General features: G+C 66.2%; 4 protein-coding genes across 4 annotated transcripts in view; 2 read left to right on the top strand and 2 right to left on the bottom strand.

The window, feature by feature from the left end:
* ESPL1 (extra spindle pole bodies like 1, separase) overlaps nucleotides 1–6,787 on the bottom strand; it is a 14,630-nt gene extending 7,843 nt beyond the window's left edge. The window contains 20 exon segments of the mRNA XM_027705532.1: nucleotides 77–233; nucleotides 440–571; nucleotides 970–1,141; nucleotides 1,285–1,404; nucleotides 1,613–1,747; nucleotides 1,825–1,964; nucleotides 2,121–2,265; nucleotides 2,382–2,526; nucleotides 2,889–2,974; nucleotides 2,976–3,132; nucleotides 3,372–3,490; nucleotides 3,493–3,588; nucleotides 4,061–4,197; nucleotides 4,306–4,351; nucleotides 4,353–4,427; nucleotides 4,812–4,916; nucleotides 5,234–5,450; nucleotides 5,452–6,294; nucleotides 6,552–6,589; nucleotides 6,734–6,787. Coding sequence (XP_027561333.1) covers nucleotides 77–233; nucleotides 440–571; nucleotides 970–1,141; nucleotides 1,285–1,404; nucleotides 1,613–1,747; nucleotides 1,825–1,964; nucleotides 2,121–2,265; nucleotides 2,382–2,526; nucleotides 2,889–2,974; nucleotides 2,976–3,132; nucleotides 3,372–3,490; nucleotides 3,493–3,588; nucleotides 4,061–4,197; nucleotides 4,306–4,351; nucleotides 4,353–4,427; nucleotides 4,812–4,916; nucleotides 5,234–5,450; nucleotides 5,452–6,294; nucleotides 6,552–6,589; nucleotides 6,734–6,787 — 3,119 coding nt within the window.
* Nucleotides 6,788–7,946: 1,159 nt separating this feature from the next.
* Nucleotides 7,947–10,710, bottom strand: C1QL4 (complement C1q like 4). The gene is made up of 2 exons (XM_027705526.1): nucleotides 10,213–10,710; nucleotides 7,947–8,477 (listed from the first exon to the last, which is right to left on the bottom strand). The coding sequence occupies exons 1-2, from the start codon at nucleotides 10,708–10,710 to the stop codon at nucleotides 8,298–8,300; spliced, it is 678 nt and encodes a 225-aa protein (XP_027561327.1). The 3' UTR covers nucleotides 7,947–8,297.
* A 6,304-nt stretch (nucleotides 10,711–17,014) lies between these two features.
* Nucleotides 17,015–18,884, top strand: DNAJC22 (DnaJ heat shock protein family (Hsp40) member C22). The gene is made up of 2 exons (XM_027705542.1): nucleotides 17,015–18,072; nucleotides 18,498–18,884. The coding sequence occupies exons 1-2, from the start codon at nucleotides 17,323–17,325 to the stop codon at nucleotides 18,684–18,686; spliced, it is 939 nt and encodes a 312-aa protein (XP_027561343.1). The 5' UTR covers nucleotides 17,015–17,322; the 3' UTR covers nucleotides 18,687–18,884.
* Nucleotides 18,885–18,988: 104 nt separating this feature from the next.
* SPATS2 (spermatogenesis associated serine rich 2) overlaps nucleotides 18,989–19,914 on the top strand; it is a 22,884-nt gene continuing 21,958 nt past the window's right edge. Inside the window, 1 exon segment of the mRNA XM_027705535.1 lies at nucleotides 18,989–19,169. The gene's annotated coding sequence lies outside the window, so the exon portion shown is untranslated.

Here is a 19,914-nt window from a genome sequence, read left to right as displayed (position 1 = left end):
CAACCCCAAGGATCTCATTCCTGATCCCAACCCCAACCCCAAGGATCCCGTTCCCAGCCCCAGGGATCCAGCTCACCACCGTGTGCCCTGCAGGAGCCCGGACAGCCTGAGGGCCTCCCCGCAGAAGGCCCTGGCCCGGCACAGCACCTCGGCCCGGCCCAGCAGCGTCACCAGGCGCTCACAGCACCACAGGGCCTCCCCCAGCACCTCCCACTTCAGCACCACGTTGGCACCTGAGGGGGCACGGGGGCAGAAGGGAGGGGATGGATCCGGCCCAGGGGAAGCCTGAGCTGTTCCAGAGGCTTCAGGTCGTCCCTGGAGGAGCCCAACTCACTGCAGAGGGTCCTGACCCCTCCCAAGGAACCCAACTCATTCCAGAGGCTCCCAATCCTTTCCAGGGATCCTACCCCATTCCAGAGGGTCCCCCCTCCCCTCTTACCATAGTCCTGGAACTGCTCTGCCCCCTCGTTGCTCCGGGAGCCCCCCAGGATGTCAAAGCCCAGGAGGAAGATGATGACACTGCGAAGGAGCTTCTGGACCTCCATCAGGGCCACCTTGGGGGTCTTCCAGCCTGGGGGGGTTTGGGAGGGGGGTCAGCACCAAGGAAAGCCCTTCCTAGCCCCCCCCAGCATGGAGACACCCCCAAAATTCCCTCTTCCAAATTCCCTCCTCCTCACACCAAACCCTCTTCTTCCTCTTCAAATCGAACTTTCCTCCTCATCCCCCAACTCCCCCTTCCTCCTTATCCTCAAACCCCCTCCATCCTTCCTTCCTCACCCTCAAACTCCTGCCATTCCTCCTCATCATCCTCAAAATCCCAGAGTTTAAACCTTTCCAGGACCCTCCATCCCCCCAGAGACTCCTGGGACCCTCCTCCCCTCTCCCTGTGTCCCCCCTCTAGGACCCTCCATCCCCCCTCCCCACCCCTCCAATTCCCCCCAGGGGTGACTCCCACCCTGCCAGTCCCACCTTTCCGGTGCAGCCGGTGCCGGAGCTCTGGATCCAGGTGTGCAGGGGCCATTCCCAGGTATGTGGCCACCACCTGGAGCCCCTGGGCCTGGAGCAGGTACCAGCCCTTGGTGGCCTTTTGGGCCAGGGGGCTCTGGAGAACCTGCAGGAGCAGGGACAGCCCCTCCTCCACCTAGGAAAAAATCGGGATTCAGGGATTGCATGGGTCCTCCACATCCATAATTCCCTCCTGTCCTACTTTTGGGGGGTCTCTGCACCCCTCAAACTCCCTCTTCCCACAACTTTTGGGGTAAAAAGGAGCCCTTTTGGCTTTACTTTTTGGCTGACACAGCACAGGTGGCTCCGGAGCAGGAGGCAGGAATGTTGCAGGAGCTGCTGGGATTCATCTCCACCTGGGAATTCCCTCAGGATGGACTCCAGCTCTTCCAGGAAAACCTGAGAATGCCACACTGGGATGAACACCAGGACCTCAGGGATTATCCTAATCCTGACCTGGTCATTCCCAGGATGTTGGAGGAGCTGCTGGGAATTCCTGTGGGATACACTCCAGCTCCTCCAGAAAAACCTGGGAATGCCACACCGGGATGAACACCAGGACCTCAGGGATCAACTAAACCATTCCAGAGGGTCGTTCCAGGCTCACCTGGGCATGAGTGGGACATTCCAGCTGCAGGAGCAGGCGGGTGAGGTGGGACAAGGCCCAGGCAGCGCCGGGAGTGTCACTGAGGCTCCGGCACAAGGAGCGGAGCAGCAGGAAACTCTCCAGGGCTTGGATGGGCTGGGAAGCACAAAATCCACTGGTTACACCCCAAAGCCACCTCCTGGGGGGTCTCCCGGTGGTCCTGGGGGTCTCACCTTGGCCAGGAGCTTGTAGAGGGTGGCCAGGAGGTGCAGGGAGGTCACGGTTTGTTCCAGGCTCCGAACACAGGGAATTCCAGGGGATTCCACGAGCTGCTTCCATAGGGAAAAGGCTTCGTCCAGGCTTTTGGTCAGAGCTGAGGGGACACCAAGGGGCTAAGAGAGCTTGGACAGAGCCAGGCAGGGCCAAAAGGAGGATTCCCAGGCTGACACCTGGCTCTTCCCAAAAGAAAAGCTCTTCCCACCCCTCCAGGGTCCCAGAAAACCCCCTCCTGGTCCCCCAGCCCCCTCACCCCTGTCGGTGTCCAGGGTGCAGCTGATCCCATCCTGCGGATCCAGCTCCTCTCCCGCCCTTCCTTCGGCATTCAGGTCGTTGGGCTCAAACTCCTCCAGGTTCCTGCTGCCCTGGGTCCTCCCCCTCTGCTCCCTCTCCATGCCCTGGGAATTTGGGACACCACAGGAGGCTCTGGATGGGTCCAGGACACACCCAGACCTCCGGGATTTTCCAAAATCCTGGGAAAAAACAGCCCCTTTGAGCCCTTGATCCACAAAACCTTTTCCATGTGGGCCTCAAGGGTGCAGATGTGGAGCCAGAGCAGGGCCTGGGCCTTCTCATCCAGGAGCTGATCCCGGTTCTGGGAATTCTGGGGCACCTTTTCCAGCAGCCTCAGGGCCTCCCGGATTGCGTCCAGTGCGGAGCTGCCAGGAAGAGGGGTCAGGAAACCCTCCTAAAATCCCTGGTGATCCACAGGGGGATCAGGAACAGCCCCCAAAACCTCTGGAGATCCACAGGAGAGGGAGAGGAACACCACAGGGCTGAGACCTCAAACAGGGACAGGGGATCCCAAAAAACCTGTTCCCAGATGGACACTCAACAAAATGGGCCTGGAAAAGCTCTTCCCACCCCACCAGGGTCCCAAAAAAACCCTTCCCCCCCTCCAATACCCTCCCCCACCCCAGACCCACCAACCCTCTCCCCAAAACCCCAAACCCAAAACCCTCCAGTGCCTCCACCACTCCCGGGGGGGCATTTGGGGTGGGGGTGGTCCCAGGGCACCCACCAGTCGGTGTGGGGGGCGAAGCTGTGGTAGCACAGGACCTGGGCCAGCTCCAGGAGCCCCAGAGCCCTCGGGAGGAGCCCCCCCGGGGTCCTCGGGGCAGAGCTCCAGGAGGTCACACAGGACGTTGTAACGCTCCGGCCCCGTGTCCCACTTCAGGCACTTGTAAGCCTGGAGCTCGGCCAGCAGGAGGGACACCAAGGTGGCCCTGTCCAGGGAATGGCCTTCCAGGGAGTCTCTGAGGGTTCTGGGGGAAGAAATCCCGTTGTTTTCATGGATTCATGGAGTGGGTTGGGAGGGACATTAAAGCTCATCCCATCCCACCCTCTGCCTTGGGAACTTCACTATCCCAGGCGGCTCCAGCCTGGCCTGGGACACTGCCAGGGATGGGGCATCCTCTGGGAAATCCATTGCAGGGCCTCCCCACACTCTCAGCAGCTCCCAGTCCCCACCACAGTCCCTCCCAGTCCCCCAGTTCCCCCTCACCGCAGCCGCAGCTCCTCCTGGCCCTGTTTGGCCGCCTCTGATTTGATCCTGGCCCAGAGTCCCACGGGCTCGTGCAGGAGCCCCCCCCGGCTGGGCCTTCAGAACCCCCCCCAGGCTGGGCCAGGGCCAGGAGCCACGTGGTCACCGAGCCCAGAGCCCGCTCTGGCCGCCCCAGGCGCTTCCAGCTCTCCACCTGCATCCGGAAACACTTGTGGAACTGTGGGAGGACAGGGAGAGAATAGGTGTGTGGGGAGGGAATTCCAGGGCTTCTGTATCCCCCTTAACCTGCCCTGGGCCAAGGGAAGGGTTGGGAGGTGGGAATTGGGATTGTTCCAGGAAGAAAACCAGTCCTCCCGTCACTGGTAGGAATCCCAGTATCATCCCTGTGTCCGTCCCCACCTGGGAGAAGGGAACATGGGAATTGGGGCTGTTCCAGAGGCTAAGCCATTCCTATCCTCTCAGCTCCTCCCCTCGCTGGGATAATCTCATGTCTGCCTTCCCACCCTGGAACAAGGGAAGGGCTGGGATTTGGGGTTATTTCAGGAGGAAAAGCTGGTCCCATCCTCTCTCCCTTCACTGAGACCATCCTGTCCCACCCAGGACAAGGGAATTGCTCAGAGCTGGGAACAGGGGCTATTCCAGGACCAAACCCCTCCACTGTCCCCCTCCCCATTCCCAGCCCCCCATACCCTCTCTGGGGGGATGTCAGGGCAGCCGTAGCCCCCCAGTTCCCCCACCCCCCTGCAGAAGGGCTCGCAGATGGTTCCGGCCTCCTCCAGAAAGTTCCGGCTCTGGAAGGCGAAGCCCAACTTGAAGGTGCACGAGGCTGTGGGGAGAGGGACCCCCAAAGTCACTGAGAGAGCCCCCTCCCCCCCCACAAGGGGACTGAGACCCCCCAGGTCAGGGACAAGGGCTCCCCCTTGGTGGCACTGACCGGTGACATCGAGGAACTTGGCCCTGTCGGTCTCGGGGAGCCCCCCCCAGAGCCTCCACCATCCAGGTCACGCTTCGGGTGCAGCTCCTGCTCACCTGGGCCAGCCCCAGCCACCCTGAGGGCTGGAGGGACAGGGGGGTCAGCAAGGGGGTCACTTCTACAGCCCCCAAAGAACCACCCCCAGGGCACCTTGAGCCCCCCCTTCCAACCCCACCAAGGGGAGAAGCCTCCAGGACTCCCAGAAATCCCCCAGGGTGGCTCAAGCCCCCCTTCCAACCCCACTAAGGAGGGGAGAAGCTTCCAGAACCCTCTCAGGGCACCTCCAACCCCCTCTTCCAACCCCAAGGTGCTTCCAGCACCCCAAGGGTCTTATCCTGAGCACCCCAAACTCCCCTTTCCAACCTCACCAACAAAGGGAGAAGATTCCAGCACTCCCAGAACCCCCTCGGGGCCACTGAAGTCCCCCTTCCAACCCCAAGGGTCCTGGGGGTCCATCCTGGGGGTACCTGGGAGCCCTGGAAGGTGTCGTGGATGGTGTTGGAGAAGAGCTGGAGGCTCCGGAACAGGAGTTGCTTCACTGTCACCTGCTGCTTGAGGGCATCGGGGGGCACCTGGAGGGGGGAAGAGGGGTTCAGGGAGGGCAGGAGCTCCAGGAGCTGGGAATGGGGACAGGCATGGACCTGGGAATGGGAAAAATGGGGATCAGGAGCTGCAAGATCTCTGGGAGCTGCTGGGATGGACCTGGGAAGGGCAGGGAAGGAGGGAAGTGGGATTTGGGGGTTCAGGAGCTCCTGGAGCTGCTCCTGGCAACACAAACACCGGAGAGGGACACAGAGGGTTCACACAAAGTGAACCCCAACCCCAAAACAGGGTTACATCCCCCCACAGCTGCCCCCAGACCTGCTCCCAGCCCCCCCCAGTCCCTCACCCTGCCGAGCAGCCGCTGCAGGGCCCAGCAATGCCCCTCGGTGAAGGCGCAGAGCCCGGGCAGGTCCTCGAGGCTGAAGGGCAGCTCCCGACTCCTCCTCGTCCCCTCCCCGAGCTGGGCTGTCACAAACCGGGCCCCCTCCAGCAGCACCCTGAGGGTCCTCTCTGAGCCCTCCCCACTCAGTGCTGCAGCTGCCTGGGACAGCAGGGGCCCTGGGGGGGGACCTCCCCTTTCCCAGCTGGATCCCGGCCTCCAGCAGCGCCAGGGGGGCCCCCAAATCCTCCCTGGAGCGCCCCAGGAATGCCTTGGCCTCCTCCAGGGCCTCCAGGGCTTCGTGGAACCTGCCAGCCCTGCAGAGGTGCCTGGAGCACTCCAGGGTGAGCTCCAGGAAGCACAGGGAGTGTTGGATCCCGGGAGGATTTGGGGCTTCATCCCGGAGAGTCTCCAGGAGGAATTCCCGGAGCTGCCGGGCCAGGAACACAGGGCAGGGAGCCCTCTCGGCCTCGTAGAGGGCAGAGGCTGCTGCTGCCTTTTGGGCTGTCTGGGAGGTGAAGAAGGGGGGCTGCAGAGGGGGAAGAGACCCCCCGTCCCGCTCCAGCAGCAGCAGAAAGCGCAGGGCACGGATCTGGGCAGAAAACAGGGATCTTCCCTCTTCCCGAGGCCGGTCAGGCCCTGCCAGGGCCGCTGCCCCTTTCCAGAGGACACAGAAGGTGTTGTAGGTGACAGTGGTGAAGTCCTTGGGGGGGTCCTGGAGGGGGGTGTAGGCTCGGAGTCGCTCCCGCAGCAGCTCAGCCGCAGCCCAGCAGGAATTCCCGGTGCTCCGGCAGGAATTCACGGCGTTCCTGAGCAAGTGGAAGAGGATCTTCTCCAAGTACAGGCCCGGGGGGTTTGGGACCACGCTGAGGTAGCCCCTGGCAGCCTCCTGGGCCAGGGCCACGAGGGGAGGGCCAGGCCCCCCCCAGGCCCAGCTGCTCCACACACGATCGGAGCACGCGGTCACACGTCTGGAGCCGTCGCTGCCGGGATGGGGGGGGCACTCCCGGGGGGATCCGCAGGGATTCCTGGGGGGAGACAGGGACTCAGACCCCGGGATGAGGGAGTCAAGACCCCTAGAACCCAGCCCTGAGCCCCCCGAGGGTCATTTCCTGGGGAAAAGAGCGACTCAGACCCCCAGTCCCCAGCCCAGAGTCAGCCAGGGGGTTTGCCAGAGGGATCCAGAGCCCCTCTGAATGTCCTTTTCTGGGGAAATGAGGGAGTCAGACCCCACAAACCCAGCCCAGAGCCTCCTGAGGATCCCCCTGAGAGTCCCTCAGCTCACCCACAGCTGGTGGGTCCCAGTGAGATCCAGAGGGTTTCCTGGGAATAAGGGAGTGAAGACCCCATATCCCAGGTCAGAGACCCCCCAAGAGTCCCCCAGCAGGATCCAGAGGTTTTCCTGGGAAAAAAAGGACTCAGCCTGCAGCCCAGAGCCCCCTCCCCAGGGAGGGACCTCCAGCTCACCCTCAGCTTCTCCAGCCTCTCCTCGATGTCGTCCCACTTCTCCTTCCCATCCATCCTGGGGTGTTTCCAAGGGGCTTCCAAAGTGATGTGGGGCTGGGGGAGGCAGGGGAAGGTGTGGGACCCTCACAGCCGCCCCCGAGCTCACAAACCCCCAAAACTCACAGCCCCCCCCAGGCCCCACATCCTCAGGCCCCCAGCCCCAATATCAGGCCCCCGAACTTCCCCTTCAGGCCCTCTCAAAATCCCTCAAAATCCCTCCCATTTTTGCAGCCCCTCAGGCCTTTCCCCCCGCCCCCCTTTTGTCCCTTCCCTCTCACAGCCCGCCTCCCCAGGACCCCCGGGACCCTCAGCCCTCTGAGGGGGTCCCAGGACCTCCGATCTCCCCTCAGGATAACCCAACGCCCCGCCCCCCGCTGCCCTCAGGCCTTTTCCCCCCCTCTTTGCCCTCTGGTTCCTCCTCACCGACCCCCTCCCCCCCCAGCCACCTTCCCCGGCCCCCCTGGCCCCCCTGACCCCCCGATCTCCCGCAGCCCCCGCGATCTCCCGCAGCCCCCCCCGATCTGCCCCCCAGGACCCCCCAAACCTCCGCTCACGTTCCGCGGCCGCTCCTTTTCGGCCACCAGGGGGCACCTCGCGCCGCGCGCGCGTTCGAATCTCCGCGACGGCCAATCAGCGCTCGGCCCCGCCCCCGGGCCCGCCCTCCGCGTGGGGCATCACGGGAGATGTGGTTTTTACGCCAATAGCGAGGCACGGGTGCGCACGCGCATAGAGGGGAGGGCGGTGGGAGCGCAGGGGGGTCAGTGGTGTGAGGGGCGTGGTCACAGCAAAGGAGGTGTGGTCATTGTGATGGGGCGTGGTCACCGTAAGGGGGCATCCCCAGGTGTCCCCATGTGTCCCGCAGACCACCCTGGGGTTCCCCTCTGTTTCCAGGTGTCCCCAGGTGTCCCCTCTATTCCCAGGTGTCCCCAGGTGTCCTCCCTGCCCCCAGGTATCCCTCTGTCTCCAGGTGTTCTCAAGTGTCCCCACGTGTCCCCTGGACTCCCCTGGGGGTCCCCCCTGCCCCCAGGTGTCCCCCCCCGTCCCCAGACACTCCCTCCCCCTCTCCAAATCAGAAGCCGCAGCTCCAAACCCAGAGCATTTTATTGGGGCGGGGGGGGGGACAGACCACACGCGGGGCCCGGGGGTGTCCCAGGGGTATCCCAGGGGTGGGGTGACAACACTGGGCCCCCCTTCCCCCTCGGGGGTGGCGGCATGCGGGGGGGGGTGGCGGTTTGGAGGTATTTTCGGGGCGTTATGATGCTTTTTACAGGCGGGCACTGCGAGGGGTGGGGTGGCATGATCCCCATCCCAGCTCCCTGAGCCCCCTCCCCACGTCACGAGGCGGGGTCAGGCAGGGTAGATGATGAAGCCAGAGAAGGTGCTGGACTTGGGGATATTTTTGGGGTGGTTTTGGGGTGGTTTTATGGGGTTTATGAGCGGGGACTGCAGGTCGTGGTGTGGGGACAGCAGCGGGGGGGCGGAACCCCGTCCCAGCGTCCCGAGCCCCTTCCCCGTCCCGGGGAGGTCAGTCGGGGTAGATGATGAAGCCAGAGAAGGTGCTGTACTTGTTGGTGTTGCCCCCGTGCACTTTGCCCCCATCGAGCTTCACGAACACCTCGTCGCCCACGTCCAGGTGCAGGATGACGCTGTTACTCGCGTAGTCGTAGTTCTGATCCGCGTCCTGCGCGATGGCGCTGGCACGGACCTTGGGGGGGGCACGGGGGTCAGGGACCACCCCCCATCCACGAGGGAATGGGCGATGAGGTGCTCGGGACCCCCACGGGGTGCTCAAGGTCACGGTGTCCGGATGGGGCAGAGCCGATGTCCCCCCCGGGCCACGAGTGTAACCGAGGAGGACACCTGGAGACACCTGGGAACATCTGGGTAGAGCCCCTCCCGCACCACCGGGATCCCACAGGATAACAGGGGCACCCCGGGGGTCCCACAGGGTGATAGGGAGACCCCCCCCACCCAGGGCAGGCTCCAAGAACAGTGACCAGGAGCACGGGACCCTGCCAGGCCCCTGTGCAGCCCCTCCTCGGACCAGGGATGCCCCAGGGGGACATGGGGACAGCTCGGTTTGGGGGGGCATCCTGGGGGGACATCGACCACCTTGGATCGATCCTTGTTTTTCCCGGAATAAAAGGATGGGAAGAGTCCTGGGGTGAGGCCATTCGGGAGCAAACAAAGGGAGTGGCCAAGGGGGCACAGCCCACTGACCCCCTGTGCTGGGGGTGTTCCGGTGATCTCCTACAGCCCCCCCCAATTTCCCACCAGTTCCAAGCCCATCATTCCCAGGGGATTGTGGCCCCCTGGCCCCTATGGCAGGACTCCCAGGAATGGGGAGGTTGTGGCACCAAGGCTGAGGAGGGATGGGGGGGTGTCACTCCCCCCGTGGTACCAGAGGGGGAACAGGGTGGGAGCAGATGGAGGGGGGGGAGAGGGTGGGAACTGGGGGGGTTGGATGGAGAAAATGGGATGTGGGACTTGGGAGGGAGGAACTGGAGATGGGGAATTGGGAATGCGGGAAGAAGATGGAAATTGGGGTGGGATTAGATGAGGGAAATGGGATGGAGGAAATGGGATGTGGATTCTGGGGTGGGAGGAACTGGGGATGGGGAATCAGGAATGTGGGGGAAAGGACAGATATTGGGGGAGAAGTGGATGGTGGAAATGGGATGTGGGAAGGGGGAAGGAACTGGGGATGGGGAATCAGGAGTAGGAGAAAATCGAGATGGGAATTGGGGGGTATTGGATGGGGGAATGTGGGATCCGGGGGAGGTAGGAACTGGGGATGGGGAATTGGGAGCGAGAGGAAGAGGGAATTGGGGAGAATTGGATGGAGAAAATGGGACGTGAGGATCTGAGGGGCAGCAGAAGTGCGGATGGGGAATCAGGGAGGGGGGAAGCAGGATAGGAACTGGGGGTGGGATTGCATGGGGGAAATGGAACGTGGGGACTCGGGAGGGAGGAACCAGGGATGGGGAATCGGGAATGGGGGGAGTGTATGGGAATTGGATGGGGGAAACGGGATGTGGGGATTTGGAGGGGAGTGGGCTGGGGGTGGGGAATCGGGAATGGAGGGGGAGAGAATGGAAATTTTGGGGGGAGAGGATGGAAATTGAGGAGCATGGATTGGATGGGGGAAATGGGATGTGAGGATTTTGGGGGGGAGTAGAACCGGGATGGGGAATCAGGAATGGGAGAGAACCAGGCCAGGAGAGCTAAAATTAAGGAAAACCAAACCAGGAAATACGGGACGGGTGTAAACAAAAAACCAGGACGGGTGTAAACAAGGAAACCGAGGCACCACAAGTTGGGTGGGGAAACCGGCATGGGGAAAACCTGGATGGGGAAAACCGGGATGGAGGGGGAGCATACGGAGAGACATGGGGCCGGCAGAGGGCAGGGGTGGGCCCGGGGGTCTCTCCCCGCGTTACCTGCCCGTTTTTCATGAGGTCTGCCCACATGCTGGTGCCGTCCCCGCCGCGCATGAGGACGTGGTAGGTGAAGAAGTAGATGCCGGGCAGGGGGCACGTGAACTTGCCGCTGGAGGGCTCGTAGTAGTTGCCCACGTTGGTCACCACGTCGTCGAACCGCAGCACCTCGTAGCCCTCGTGGGGCTTCCGCAGCCCCGCGTAGAAGGCGATTTTGGGGCTGTAGAAGGACGGGATGTACCCCCCGGGTCCCGGCCCCGGGGGTCCCGGCAGGCCCGGCCGGCCCGGCTCGCCCGGGGGCCCCCGCGGGCCGGGGGGTCCGGGGGGTCCCCGCGCTCCGGCGCGGCCCCGGCGGCCCGGGGGGGGCTGCGGGGAGGCCGGGGGGGGCGGCTCGGGGTAGGGGTCGCAGACCATGCGGCAGCTCCCCAGCATCTCGTAGTGCGCGGCCGCCTTGGAGCTGTGCACGAGCAGCGGGATGGCCACCAACAGCACCAGCACCATCGCCACGCCCGCGGCCACCCCGGCCACCCGCCGCCGCCGCCGCAGCCGGGACGCGGCCACGGCCAGCAGGTCCTGCTCGCCCTTGGGGGCGATGGTGGCGATAGCGGGGGGCGCGCAGGGGACGCCCCCGGGGCAATCAGGGCACGGGGAGGGCGGGGGAGGAGGGGATGGGAGTGGGATTGGGGATGGGAATAGAGGCAGGGATGGGGATAAGGATGGGGACAGGGATGGGGACAGAAACGGGGCTGGGGGTGGGGAAGAGGGCGGGGATGGGGACAGGGATGGGGACAGAAACGGGGCTGGAAATGGGGACAGGAATGGGGATGGGGACAGAAACGGGGCTCAGATGGGGCTGGAGATGGGAACAAGGATATGGATGATGACAGGGATATGGATGGGGACAGGGATGGGGATGGGGATGGGGACAGCAGCCGAGGCCGGGGCTGGAGCTGCGGGTGGAGGCAGGGATGGGACTGAGGGCAGGGATGGGGCCGAGGATGGGATCAAGAGCGGGGATGAGACCGAGAGCTGAGATGGGGCCGAGGACGGATCGGGAGCAGGGATGGGACTAGGAATGGGGCTGGGGACGGGGCCGGGAGCGGAGCTGCGGGGGGAGCCGGAGATGGGACCGGGAGCGGGGCTGTGGCTGTTCCTGACGCTGGGACCGGGAGCGGGGCTGGAGCTGCGGGTGGAGCCGGGACCGGCGCTGCTGAAGGGAATGAAGCCGGAGCCGACGATGGTACCGGAGCGGAGCCGGGAGCGGAGAGCGGAGCTCCTGCAGCAGCAGCCGGGACCGGAGCCGGTGTTGGAGCTGGTGATGTAACCGGAGCCGGGATGGAGCTGGGAAGGACCCGGGAGCGGAGCCGGGAACGAGCCGGGATGGAACCGGGATGGAGCCGGGATGGAGCCGGGAAGGACCCGCGACCGAAGCCAGGATGGAACCGAAATAGAGCCGGGGAGGATTCGCCACGGCGCGCGGGGCAACTTCTCCCCAAGTTGTCCGTGAGAGGGACCCCCGGGACCGGGACCCCTGGGAATGAGACCCCCGCGAATGAGACTCCCGGGAGCGGGACCCCCGGGAGCGGGACCCCCTTGCCCCGGGAGCGGCTGGGCAGCACCACCCGGGGCGGTTCTCTGGGCCCCCTCCGCGCCCCTCTTGGGGGACCCGCGGCCCTGGGCCCTCGGTGGAACACCACCCCCCCCCACCAATCCCCCCCTCTCCGGTACCTGCCGCCGGTGCCGCCGCCCGCACCGCACCCGCCCCGCACGGCCCCGCTCCGCCCGCCCCGCTCGACGGCTCCGGGCACGGCGGGGGCGGGGAGGCGGCCGGGGGCGGGGGGGACCCGCAGGAGGGTGAGTGTGCAAGGGGGGGTTGAGTGTGCACAGTCCTGGGCGGGGGAGAGCGGGGAAGGGAGGATGCGGGGGGCACAGGGGGAACAGGAACCCCCCCCCATGCACAGGGACCCTCCCCCGGTGGGGGTCAGCCCCATGCAGGCAGCCGCGGGGCAGTTTTTGGGGTCCCTTTGGGGTCCAAACGCGTGGGGAGCTCCGTGTCGGGGTGGGGGGCTCACGGGCCCTCCCCAGCACCGTCCTGGGGGCCTCATTCCCGCCCCCGCCACCAAGGGGCCCCCAGGGGGGACAGATTGGGGAGGTGGGATGGAGGGGTGGGATGGGGGGGGTAAATGCATGAAGCCGGGGGGGGGGGGGGGGGCCTGGGGGGGGGGGCGTGTGTGTCTGTGCAGTGTCACAGTGGGACCCCCACAGACAGAAGCTGGGGGGGTGTGGAGGTGTGTGCACAGGTGTGTGTGGGGGGGTGCGCTCTGTGTGTGTGTGTGTGCTGTGTGTGCTCTGCGTGTGTGCTCTGTGTGTGTGCTCTGTGTGTGTGTGTGTGTGCTCTGTGTGTGCTCTGCGTGTGTGCTCTGTGTGTGTGTGCTCTGTGTGTGTGTGTGTGCTGTGTGTGTGTGTGCGTGTGCTCTGTGTGTGCTCTGTGTGTGTTCATGCTCAGTGCATGTGAGTGTGAGCCTGCTGCGTTTGTGTGTGCATGTGTGTCCTCTGTGTCCGTGTGTTCTGTGTCCGTGTGTTCTGTGTCCATTCCCTCTATATCCTGTTTGTGTCCATCCCATGTCCATGTGTCCATCCCACATCTCTGTGTCCATCCCATGTGTGTGTGTCCATCCCACGTCTGTGTGTTTATGTCCATCTCATGTCCCTGTGTCCATCCCACATCCCTGTGTGTTTATGTCCATCCCATGTGTCTGTGTGTCCATCCCACATCCCTGTGTCCATCTTATGTATCCGTGTGCCCATCCCACATCCCTGTATCCATCTTATGTATCCGTGTGCCCATCCCACATCCCTGTATCCATCCTACACCGTGTTCATCTCATGCGTCTGTGTCCATCCCACACCCCTGCGTCCATCCCATATGTCTGTGTGCCCATCCCACATCCCTGTGTTCATCCCACATCCCTGTGTGTTTATGTCCATCCCATGTATCCGCGTGTCCATCCCACATCCTTGTGTCCATCCCATACCCATGTGTCCACCCATGTGTCTGTGTGTCCATCTCACATCCCTGTGTCCATCCCACATCCGTCCCCAGCACATCCGTGTCCATCCCCACTCAGGGGTCACACAGGTGGGCTCCGCTCCCCCCGCCCTCCCCCCGTGGGTGATTTATCGGGTCCGTTCTCCCTCTCCCGGCGCTTCCAAAGGTCTCGGATCCCTCCGATCCCCGCGATCCATCATCGGCCGCGGATCGGCCGCGGATTTACGGCCGCGCTGCCCGCGATCGATGCGGCCCCGACACCGCCGTGTTTGTGCAACAAATTACGGCGCAGGGGGGCCAGAGGGGAGGGTCTGGGGGCGTCGATGCCACCCCGTGTGTCCCCCCCCACCTCGGGGACACGGCGGAGCCTCGACCCCCGCGCGGGCTGAGCTTAATGAGCAGCAACAGTGAATTAATTAAGACGGCGGCGAGGGGAAGCCCGGGCGCTAATTAGCAGGGCTGGGAGGTGACGGGGACATGAGAGGACATTGGGGGTCCCCGGGGGTCCTGGCGGGGGAGGCGAGGCTGGGGGGCAGCGGTGAGAGCGGGGGAGGTGGAGGGGTGGGGGGTTCACGGCCAAATCCTGCCTAAATCCCCCCCTGGGCTGAGCCTGGAGCTGGTTACGCTGGGTTTGGGGGGGGCTCAGTCACAGTCAGATCCTGAATCCCTCCTGGGCTGAGTCTGCAGCTGGTAAAACTAGGCTTGGGGGGCTCAGCCCCACCTTTGGGGTCCCTCATATCCCTGCCTCAGTTTCCCCATTCTGCTGAGCCCAGACAGGGCCCAGGACCCGCCCCGGACCCCCCCCCCGGATGAGGACACGGACCCAGGCCCCCCCCAGGCTGTGGGGGGCTGAGCCGGGGAGGCTGAGCGGGGGGGGGGGCGGCGGGGCCGGATTTGGCCGCAGCACATGAATAAATTCATGACACCACGTCCCCGTGTCCCCGCCGGCCCCCCCCTGTCCCCCCCCCGCCGCTCTGACACAACCCCACGGTCACCAGCTGCCTCCGCGGCCCCCCAGGACCCCCCGGCTCAGGGGGGGGCACGTCCAGTGCCGCCCAGTGCCGCCCAGTACACGGTGCTGAAGCGTCCCCCGTGCCCGGGGGTGTCACCCCGCTGTCCCCGGGGGGGAACGGATCGAGGGGACCCCCGTGAGAATGGATATGGATGGGATGGGGGCGGCCACGGGGGGGGCCCGGGGCGGGTCGGGGACAAACGGCCCGAATTGGAGGAAAATTGTCCTTGAGGCCACAATGAACCAGCGGCGGGGACACACACACACACGGGGGGGTGGTCCTGGAGCTGTCGCGGGGCTGGGGGGGGAGTCACAGCGCTGGGGAGTCCCCGCTGTCACCCGCACCCCAGTGTGCCCTCCAAGCCCTCACTGCAGCCCCCTTCCCTGCCCTGGCACCCCCCGGGCACCCTCAGCAGAACCCCCCCCGCCTCCACCCCAGCTCATTAGCGAGTGCTGTTTATTAGGGCCGGGGGAAGTCAGGGGGCTGTGCCAGGCCCCCCCCGGGCAGTGAAGGGCTCGGGGATGGGATGGGATGGGATGGGATGGGATTGGATGAGATGGGGTGGGATGGGATGGGATGGGGTGGGGGTCCCCCCCCTGGAGCAGCTGCATCGCCCCAGGGCTGAGCGGTGCTGGGGGGGGTGTCTTATCTGCACCCCAAACTCCCCGTGTGCCCCCCCCGGATGGTGCTGAGCCCCCGCCCCACAGCGGTGCTGGCGGGTCTCATCGACACCCTGAGCTCCCCCTGTGCCCCGACACCCTGAGCTCCCCCTGTGCCCCCCGGGATAGTGCCGAGCCCCCACCCCACCACGACCCCCCCACTTTGCCCCCACCGTGACGAGCCGTGGGGTCCCAGGCCCGTCCCGGGGGGAAGGGGCTGCGCGGGGATCCCCGGGGCGGGGGGATTTCGTGCCCCCCCCTTGTCCCTCCCCCCCGGCAGGAGATGGACGGACAGGTCGGGCCGGCTTCGATTCTCTGGACAAGCGACATTTATCAGGGATTCAGGAGATGTCGGAGCACAAACCCAGCTCGGCAGTGGGGGGGGCCCGCCGGACCCCCATCTCCGTCCTCACTGCCCCCTCCCCGCCGGGCCGGGGGGGGCCGGGGGGGCTCATTGCGATGCGCCTCATGCCCACCTGAGCCGGGCGCTGACAAATAGACATTTAAATGAGACAATTAGCGGGGCCGCGCGCTGACATTTCTAATGGATTAATGCGCCTCGCGCCTAATCCAGGCAAAATTCCCCCAATTCCGGGCCCGCGGCGCTGGCGGTGATGGACGAGCCCGCGGGGACCCCCGGGCCGGGGGGGGGCACCGGGGAGGGGGTGGGAGGGGACGGGAACGGGGATGGGCGTTTATATGTGTGTGTGTGTGATATGTGTGTGTGAGCACGTGTGTGTGAGAGCACACAGATGTGTGTGTGACACGTGTGTGTGAGAGCACATGTGTGTGTGACGTGTGTGTGAGAGCACACAGATGTGTGTGTGACGTGTGTGTGAGCACACGTGTGTGTCTGTGTGGGTTGGGGGTCACATGTCCCTCCATGTGCCCCCGTGTCGTGTCCCCACGTGTCCCCTCCATGTCCTCCCCTATCTCCCACCGTGTTCCCCGTGCGTGCCCCCCCCTGTCGCCCCCCCCCCGTGTCCCCGGTGTCCCCCCGTGCCCGGGCAGTGACAGATGCTCCAATTCCCAGCAAACTTCCCCCAAATCGATGCCCCCCGTCGGTGGCCGTGGTCGATCAATGGCATCAATTACACCCAAAACGGCGCTGGGGAGGGGAGGGGAGGGTTGGGGACCCCCTTAACCCCCCCCAGTGCCCCGAGACCCCCCAGGGCTCCTCTGCACCCCCCGGGGGTGCTGGAGGGCTCCGAGAGCAGTTGATGCCGCCGGGGGGGGGTTCAGCCCCCCTCCTCCCCATCGACTCGAGGCAAATTTGACATTTTTAAATCCAGATATTTAAAGGGATCGATCGGGATGTCAGAGAGACCCCCCCCCGCACCGAGGGGGGGGAACACTGAGGGGTCTGGGGGCTGCCCAGGCTGCGGTGACCCCCCCAGTGGTGCTGGCGGGGGCTGGACCCCCCCAAATGGGCCGCGGGGGGGGGCCTGGACCCCCCTGTTTGGGGCTGTCGGGGCCGGGGGGCAGCGGAGCGTGGGCGGGGGTCCCGCGGGAGCCGCTGTCAGGGAGGCAGCGAGGCGAGGGTGGGCAGCGGGGAGGGCCCGTCAGCCCTGACGGCAGCGAGATGGGGGGGCTACAGCGGCCCCCCCCCCGGCCACGGCACGGGGGGGCACCGGGGGGAGCTCCAGCTCTGCCGAAACCGGAGGGACAGCAGAGAGCAGGGGGGAGGTACCCCCAAAACAATGGGGGGGGGCTGGGGAGGCTCGTTCGGGCAGCGGCGATGGGGGGGATGAGCCCCCAAACCTCAGGGCAGCAGCGGTGGGGGACAACGCACACCCAAAACCCACAAAAACGGGGAGTCTGGGGGTCCCCATTCGGGCAGCGGCGAGAGGGGGTGATGGACCCCCAAACCTCAGGGCAGTAGCGATCCGGGGGGGGGGGGTGTCGCAGCCCCCCTGGGCACCCCTGAGAGGGGATTCGGGGCGGTGGGAGAGGTGGTGGGAGGGGGATCTGGGGCTGTGGAGGTCTGGGGGGGGCTCCAGGCCCCCACAGGTCCCCCCGTGTGCGGTGCCCCCCCCGCGGTGCCCTTTGCCCGGGGCAAAGTCTGGGGGTGACGCGGCGACGGCAGCGCGGGGACAGGTGGGGCAGGGGGGCCCGGGGGGGCTCACGGGGGGCCGGGGGGCCTCACAGGGTCCCGGGTGGGCTCACAGGGTGCTGGGTGGGCTCGGGGTGTCCTGGGTGGGCTCACAGGGTCCGGGATGGGCTCAGGGGGTCCCGGGTGCACCAGCAGCTCCCTGGAGGTCCCTGACATGGGGGGGGACACCGGCATGACCGGGGGTCCCTGACTCTCACCCCCCCCCCCCCCCCCCCCCCCCCCACCCCCGGGGCCCCCCCCAGGGCCCCCCGGACCCACCCCCCCGAGCCCCCCCCCCCCATGGCCAAGAGCCTCGTGGTGGCCCTGGGGCTGTGGGCGCTCGGGGGGCTCCTGGGGCTGCACCACCTGTACCTGGGCCGCGACCGCCACGCCCTGCTCTGGATCCTCACCCTGGGGGGCTTCGGTGCTGGGTGGCTCTGGGACCTGTGGCACCTCCCGGGTTGGGTGGCGACCGCCAACGGCCCCTCCCGACCCCCCCAAAGTGGGGCCGTGCCCACCCTTAGCCCCCCGCGCGTGGCGGGGCAGCTGCTGGTGGGGGCGTATTTCGGGCTGGTGGCCGCGCTGGGGGTCCCGTGGGTGCCCCCCCCGCTGGCCGTGGCGCTGGGGGTGCTGCTGGTGGCCTCGGTGGGCGACCAAGGAACCGACCGCCCCCGCGTCCTGGTCGCCGCCTTCCTCTCCTCCCTCCTCTTCCAGGGCGGGCTGTTGCCCACCAGCCTGGCGACCACCGCGGTGGCCGCGTGGCACCGCCGGTTCGAACCCCCCCGGGACCCCCCGCCCCCGCTGTCGGCCCGGCTGTGCCACCTGGGGCTGGGGGTCGCGGCTTTCGGGGCCCCCCTGGCCTGGGGGGGGGTCAGCGGGGCCCTGGGGGGCGCGGGCACCGTCCTGGCGCTGCCCCTCAGGGTGGGGGTCCTGCCCCTCCGCGCGGGGTGGGCGCTGCTCGAGGGGCTGGGGGTCGTCGGGGGGGCCCCCGAGGGGGGTCGGGGGGGCGCGGGGAGCGGAGCGAACGAGAGGAGGCGGCGGGCGCTGGAGGTGAGGGGGACGCGGGGGGGGACGAGCGGAGGCGGGGGGGGGGTGGGGGGTCTGTGGGGCGGAGGATGTTGGGATGGGGGGCTGTGGGGGCTGTGGGGTGGGGGGCTGTGGGGTGGGGGATTGTGGGGATGCTCTGCTGGGGGGTCCATGGGGCAGGGGATGATGTGCTGGGGGTCTATGGGGTAGGAGGGGCTGCGATGGGGGTCTGTGGGGTGGAGGGGGTGGGATGGGGGTCTGTGGGATGGGGGATGCTGGGATGGGGGGGCTGTGAGATATGAGAGGCTGGGACGGGGGGTCCACGGGGTGGGGGAAGCTGGAATGGGGGGTCCAAGTGGTTCGGCCGCTCCCACACTTCGGGGGGGCCACACCCCCGCTTTGGGCTCCCCCTCCACCGTCCCCACCGCCCTGCCCTGTGCACCCCGCAGGTCCTGGGGCTCCGCGGGGGCTGCTCGGCCGAGGACGTTCAGCGGAGCTACCGGGAGCTCGTCAAGCTCTGGCACCCGGACCACAACCGGCACCGCGCGCGGGAGGCCGAGCGGCGCTTCATCGAGCTGCAGGAGGCCTACGAAGAGCTGGCGGGGCCGCGGCGGGCGGTGGGGGGGGTGACACTGTGACAAACACGACACTCCCCTGTCCCCTCACCCCGGCCGTCCCTCGTTGTGTCGAGGCGGGACTCGAACCCGCATCTCCCGATCCCAGATCCCCTCCCCACAGCGACCCCCCCCATTCGGGCATTTCCGCCTGTTTCCGTCCACGTTCGGCGCTCTTCGCCCCGCCCATTATGGGCGTGATCAAAAGATCCAGGAATCTGATTGGTTGTCTGTGGGGTTAGTCACGCCCCTCTCGCGGGGAGGGCGGGGCTTAGCTGCGGAACGGCGATGGAGGGCGGGACTAAAGGGGCCTCCCCGCGCTGCCATTGGTGGAGCTCTCCCCGCGGGTGCAGGGTGATTGGCCGGCGGGGCGGGGGCCGCGCGCTGATTGGCTGTCGCGCGGTGGGGGCTCTGCCGGGCCGTGGCCCCCGCGCGGAGCGATCGCGGGAGGAGGAGAAGGGGGGGGGCAAAAAGAGAGACCCCCCGGGACACCCCCGGAACCCCCCGGTGAGTGCGGGACACCCCTCGGGACACCCCCCGGACACCCCCCCGACGTCTCCGGGATCGGCCCGGAGGGCGGGAGGAGGCGGGGGAGTCGCTGTTGGGGCCGGGCCGAGGGGTCTCGTGAGGGGGTGTGGGGGGAGGGCTGAGGGTCTCCTTGGGGGGGCTGAGGGGTCTCTTGATGAGTTGGGGGGTCTGAGGGAGTCAGAGGAGCCTTGTGAAGGTTTGGGGGGGTCACAGGGGGCCTCGTGGGGGGTTGGGGGGCTGAGGGACCTCAGGGGGGGGTCTGAGGGGTCCAGTGGTGGGGGGGGGCGGGGGGCCTTGTGGGGCTTGGGGGGGGCTCTGGCGGTATTTAGGGGGGGGTGGGAGGGACCTTGGGGGGGGTCTGGGGGGCTTTGTGGGGATGGGGGGGGGCTGAGGAGCTTTGCCAGCCCAAGGGGGTGACAGGAATTTTGGGGTTGTCAAATGGCTCCCAAATCCCCAGGGACTGGGGTTTTCCCTTCCTTGGGTCGTTATTCCCGACAGTTAACATGGTGAAAATAGGCAAGAAATTATTATTATTACTATTATTATTATTATCATCATCATCATCATTGTGTTCCCCCCAGAACCCTCCCAAAGTCCCTGGGTTCAGCACAGATTCTCACCCTCCCCATCCACTCAGGGATTTCTCCGTGGCACATCCAGGCAGCAGGATGTGGAGAGGCTTTTGCAGAGCCTGGTTCCCACTTTTCCAGAGTTTAAATCCCAC

The sequence above is a fragment of the Neopelma chrysocephalum genome, unplaced genomic scaffold (genome assembly GCF_003984885.1).
Source record: "Neopelma chrysocephalum unplaced genomic scaffold, ASM398488v2 Primary Assembly neopelma1_338, whole genome shotgun sequence".
Lineage (NCBI taxonomy): Eukaryota > Metazoa > Chordata > Aves > Passeriformes > Pipridae > Neopelma > Neopelma chrysocephalum.
The sequence above is the reverse complement of the archived record's forward strand: the minus strand, read 5'-3'. Positions and strand labels throughout refer to the sequence as shown.

Bases quoted from the DNA above. Each gene is read 5' to 3' on its own strand.
- C1QL4 (XM_027705526.1), bottom strand. From the start codon at position 10,710: ATGGTGCTGGTGCTGTTGGTGGCCATCCCGCTGCTCGTGCACAGCTCC. The intron at 8,478-10,212 runs GTAACGCGGGGA...GCCCCCCCCAAG, and splicing joins ACCTCATGAAAAACGGGCAG to GTCCGTGCCAGCGCCATCGC.
- DNAJC22 (XM_027705542.1), top strand. From the start codon at position 17,323: ATGGCCAAGAGCCTCGTGGTGGCCCTGGGGCTGTGGGCGCTCGGGGGG. The intron at 18,073-18,497 runs GTGAGGGGGACG...TGCACCCCGCAG, and splicing joins GGAGGCGGCGGGCGCTGGAG to GTCCTGGGGCTCCGCGGGGG.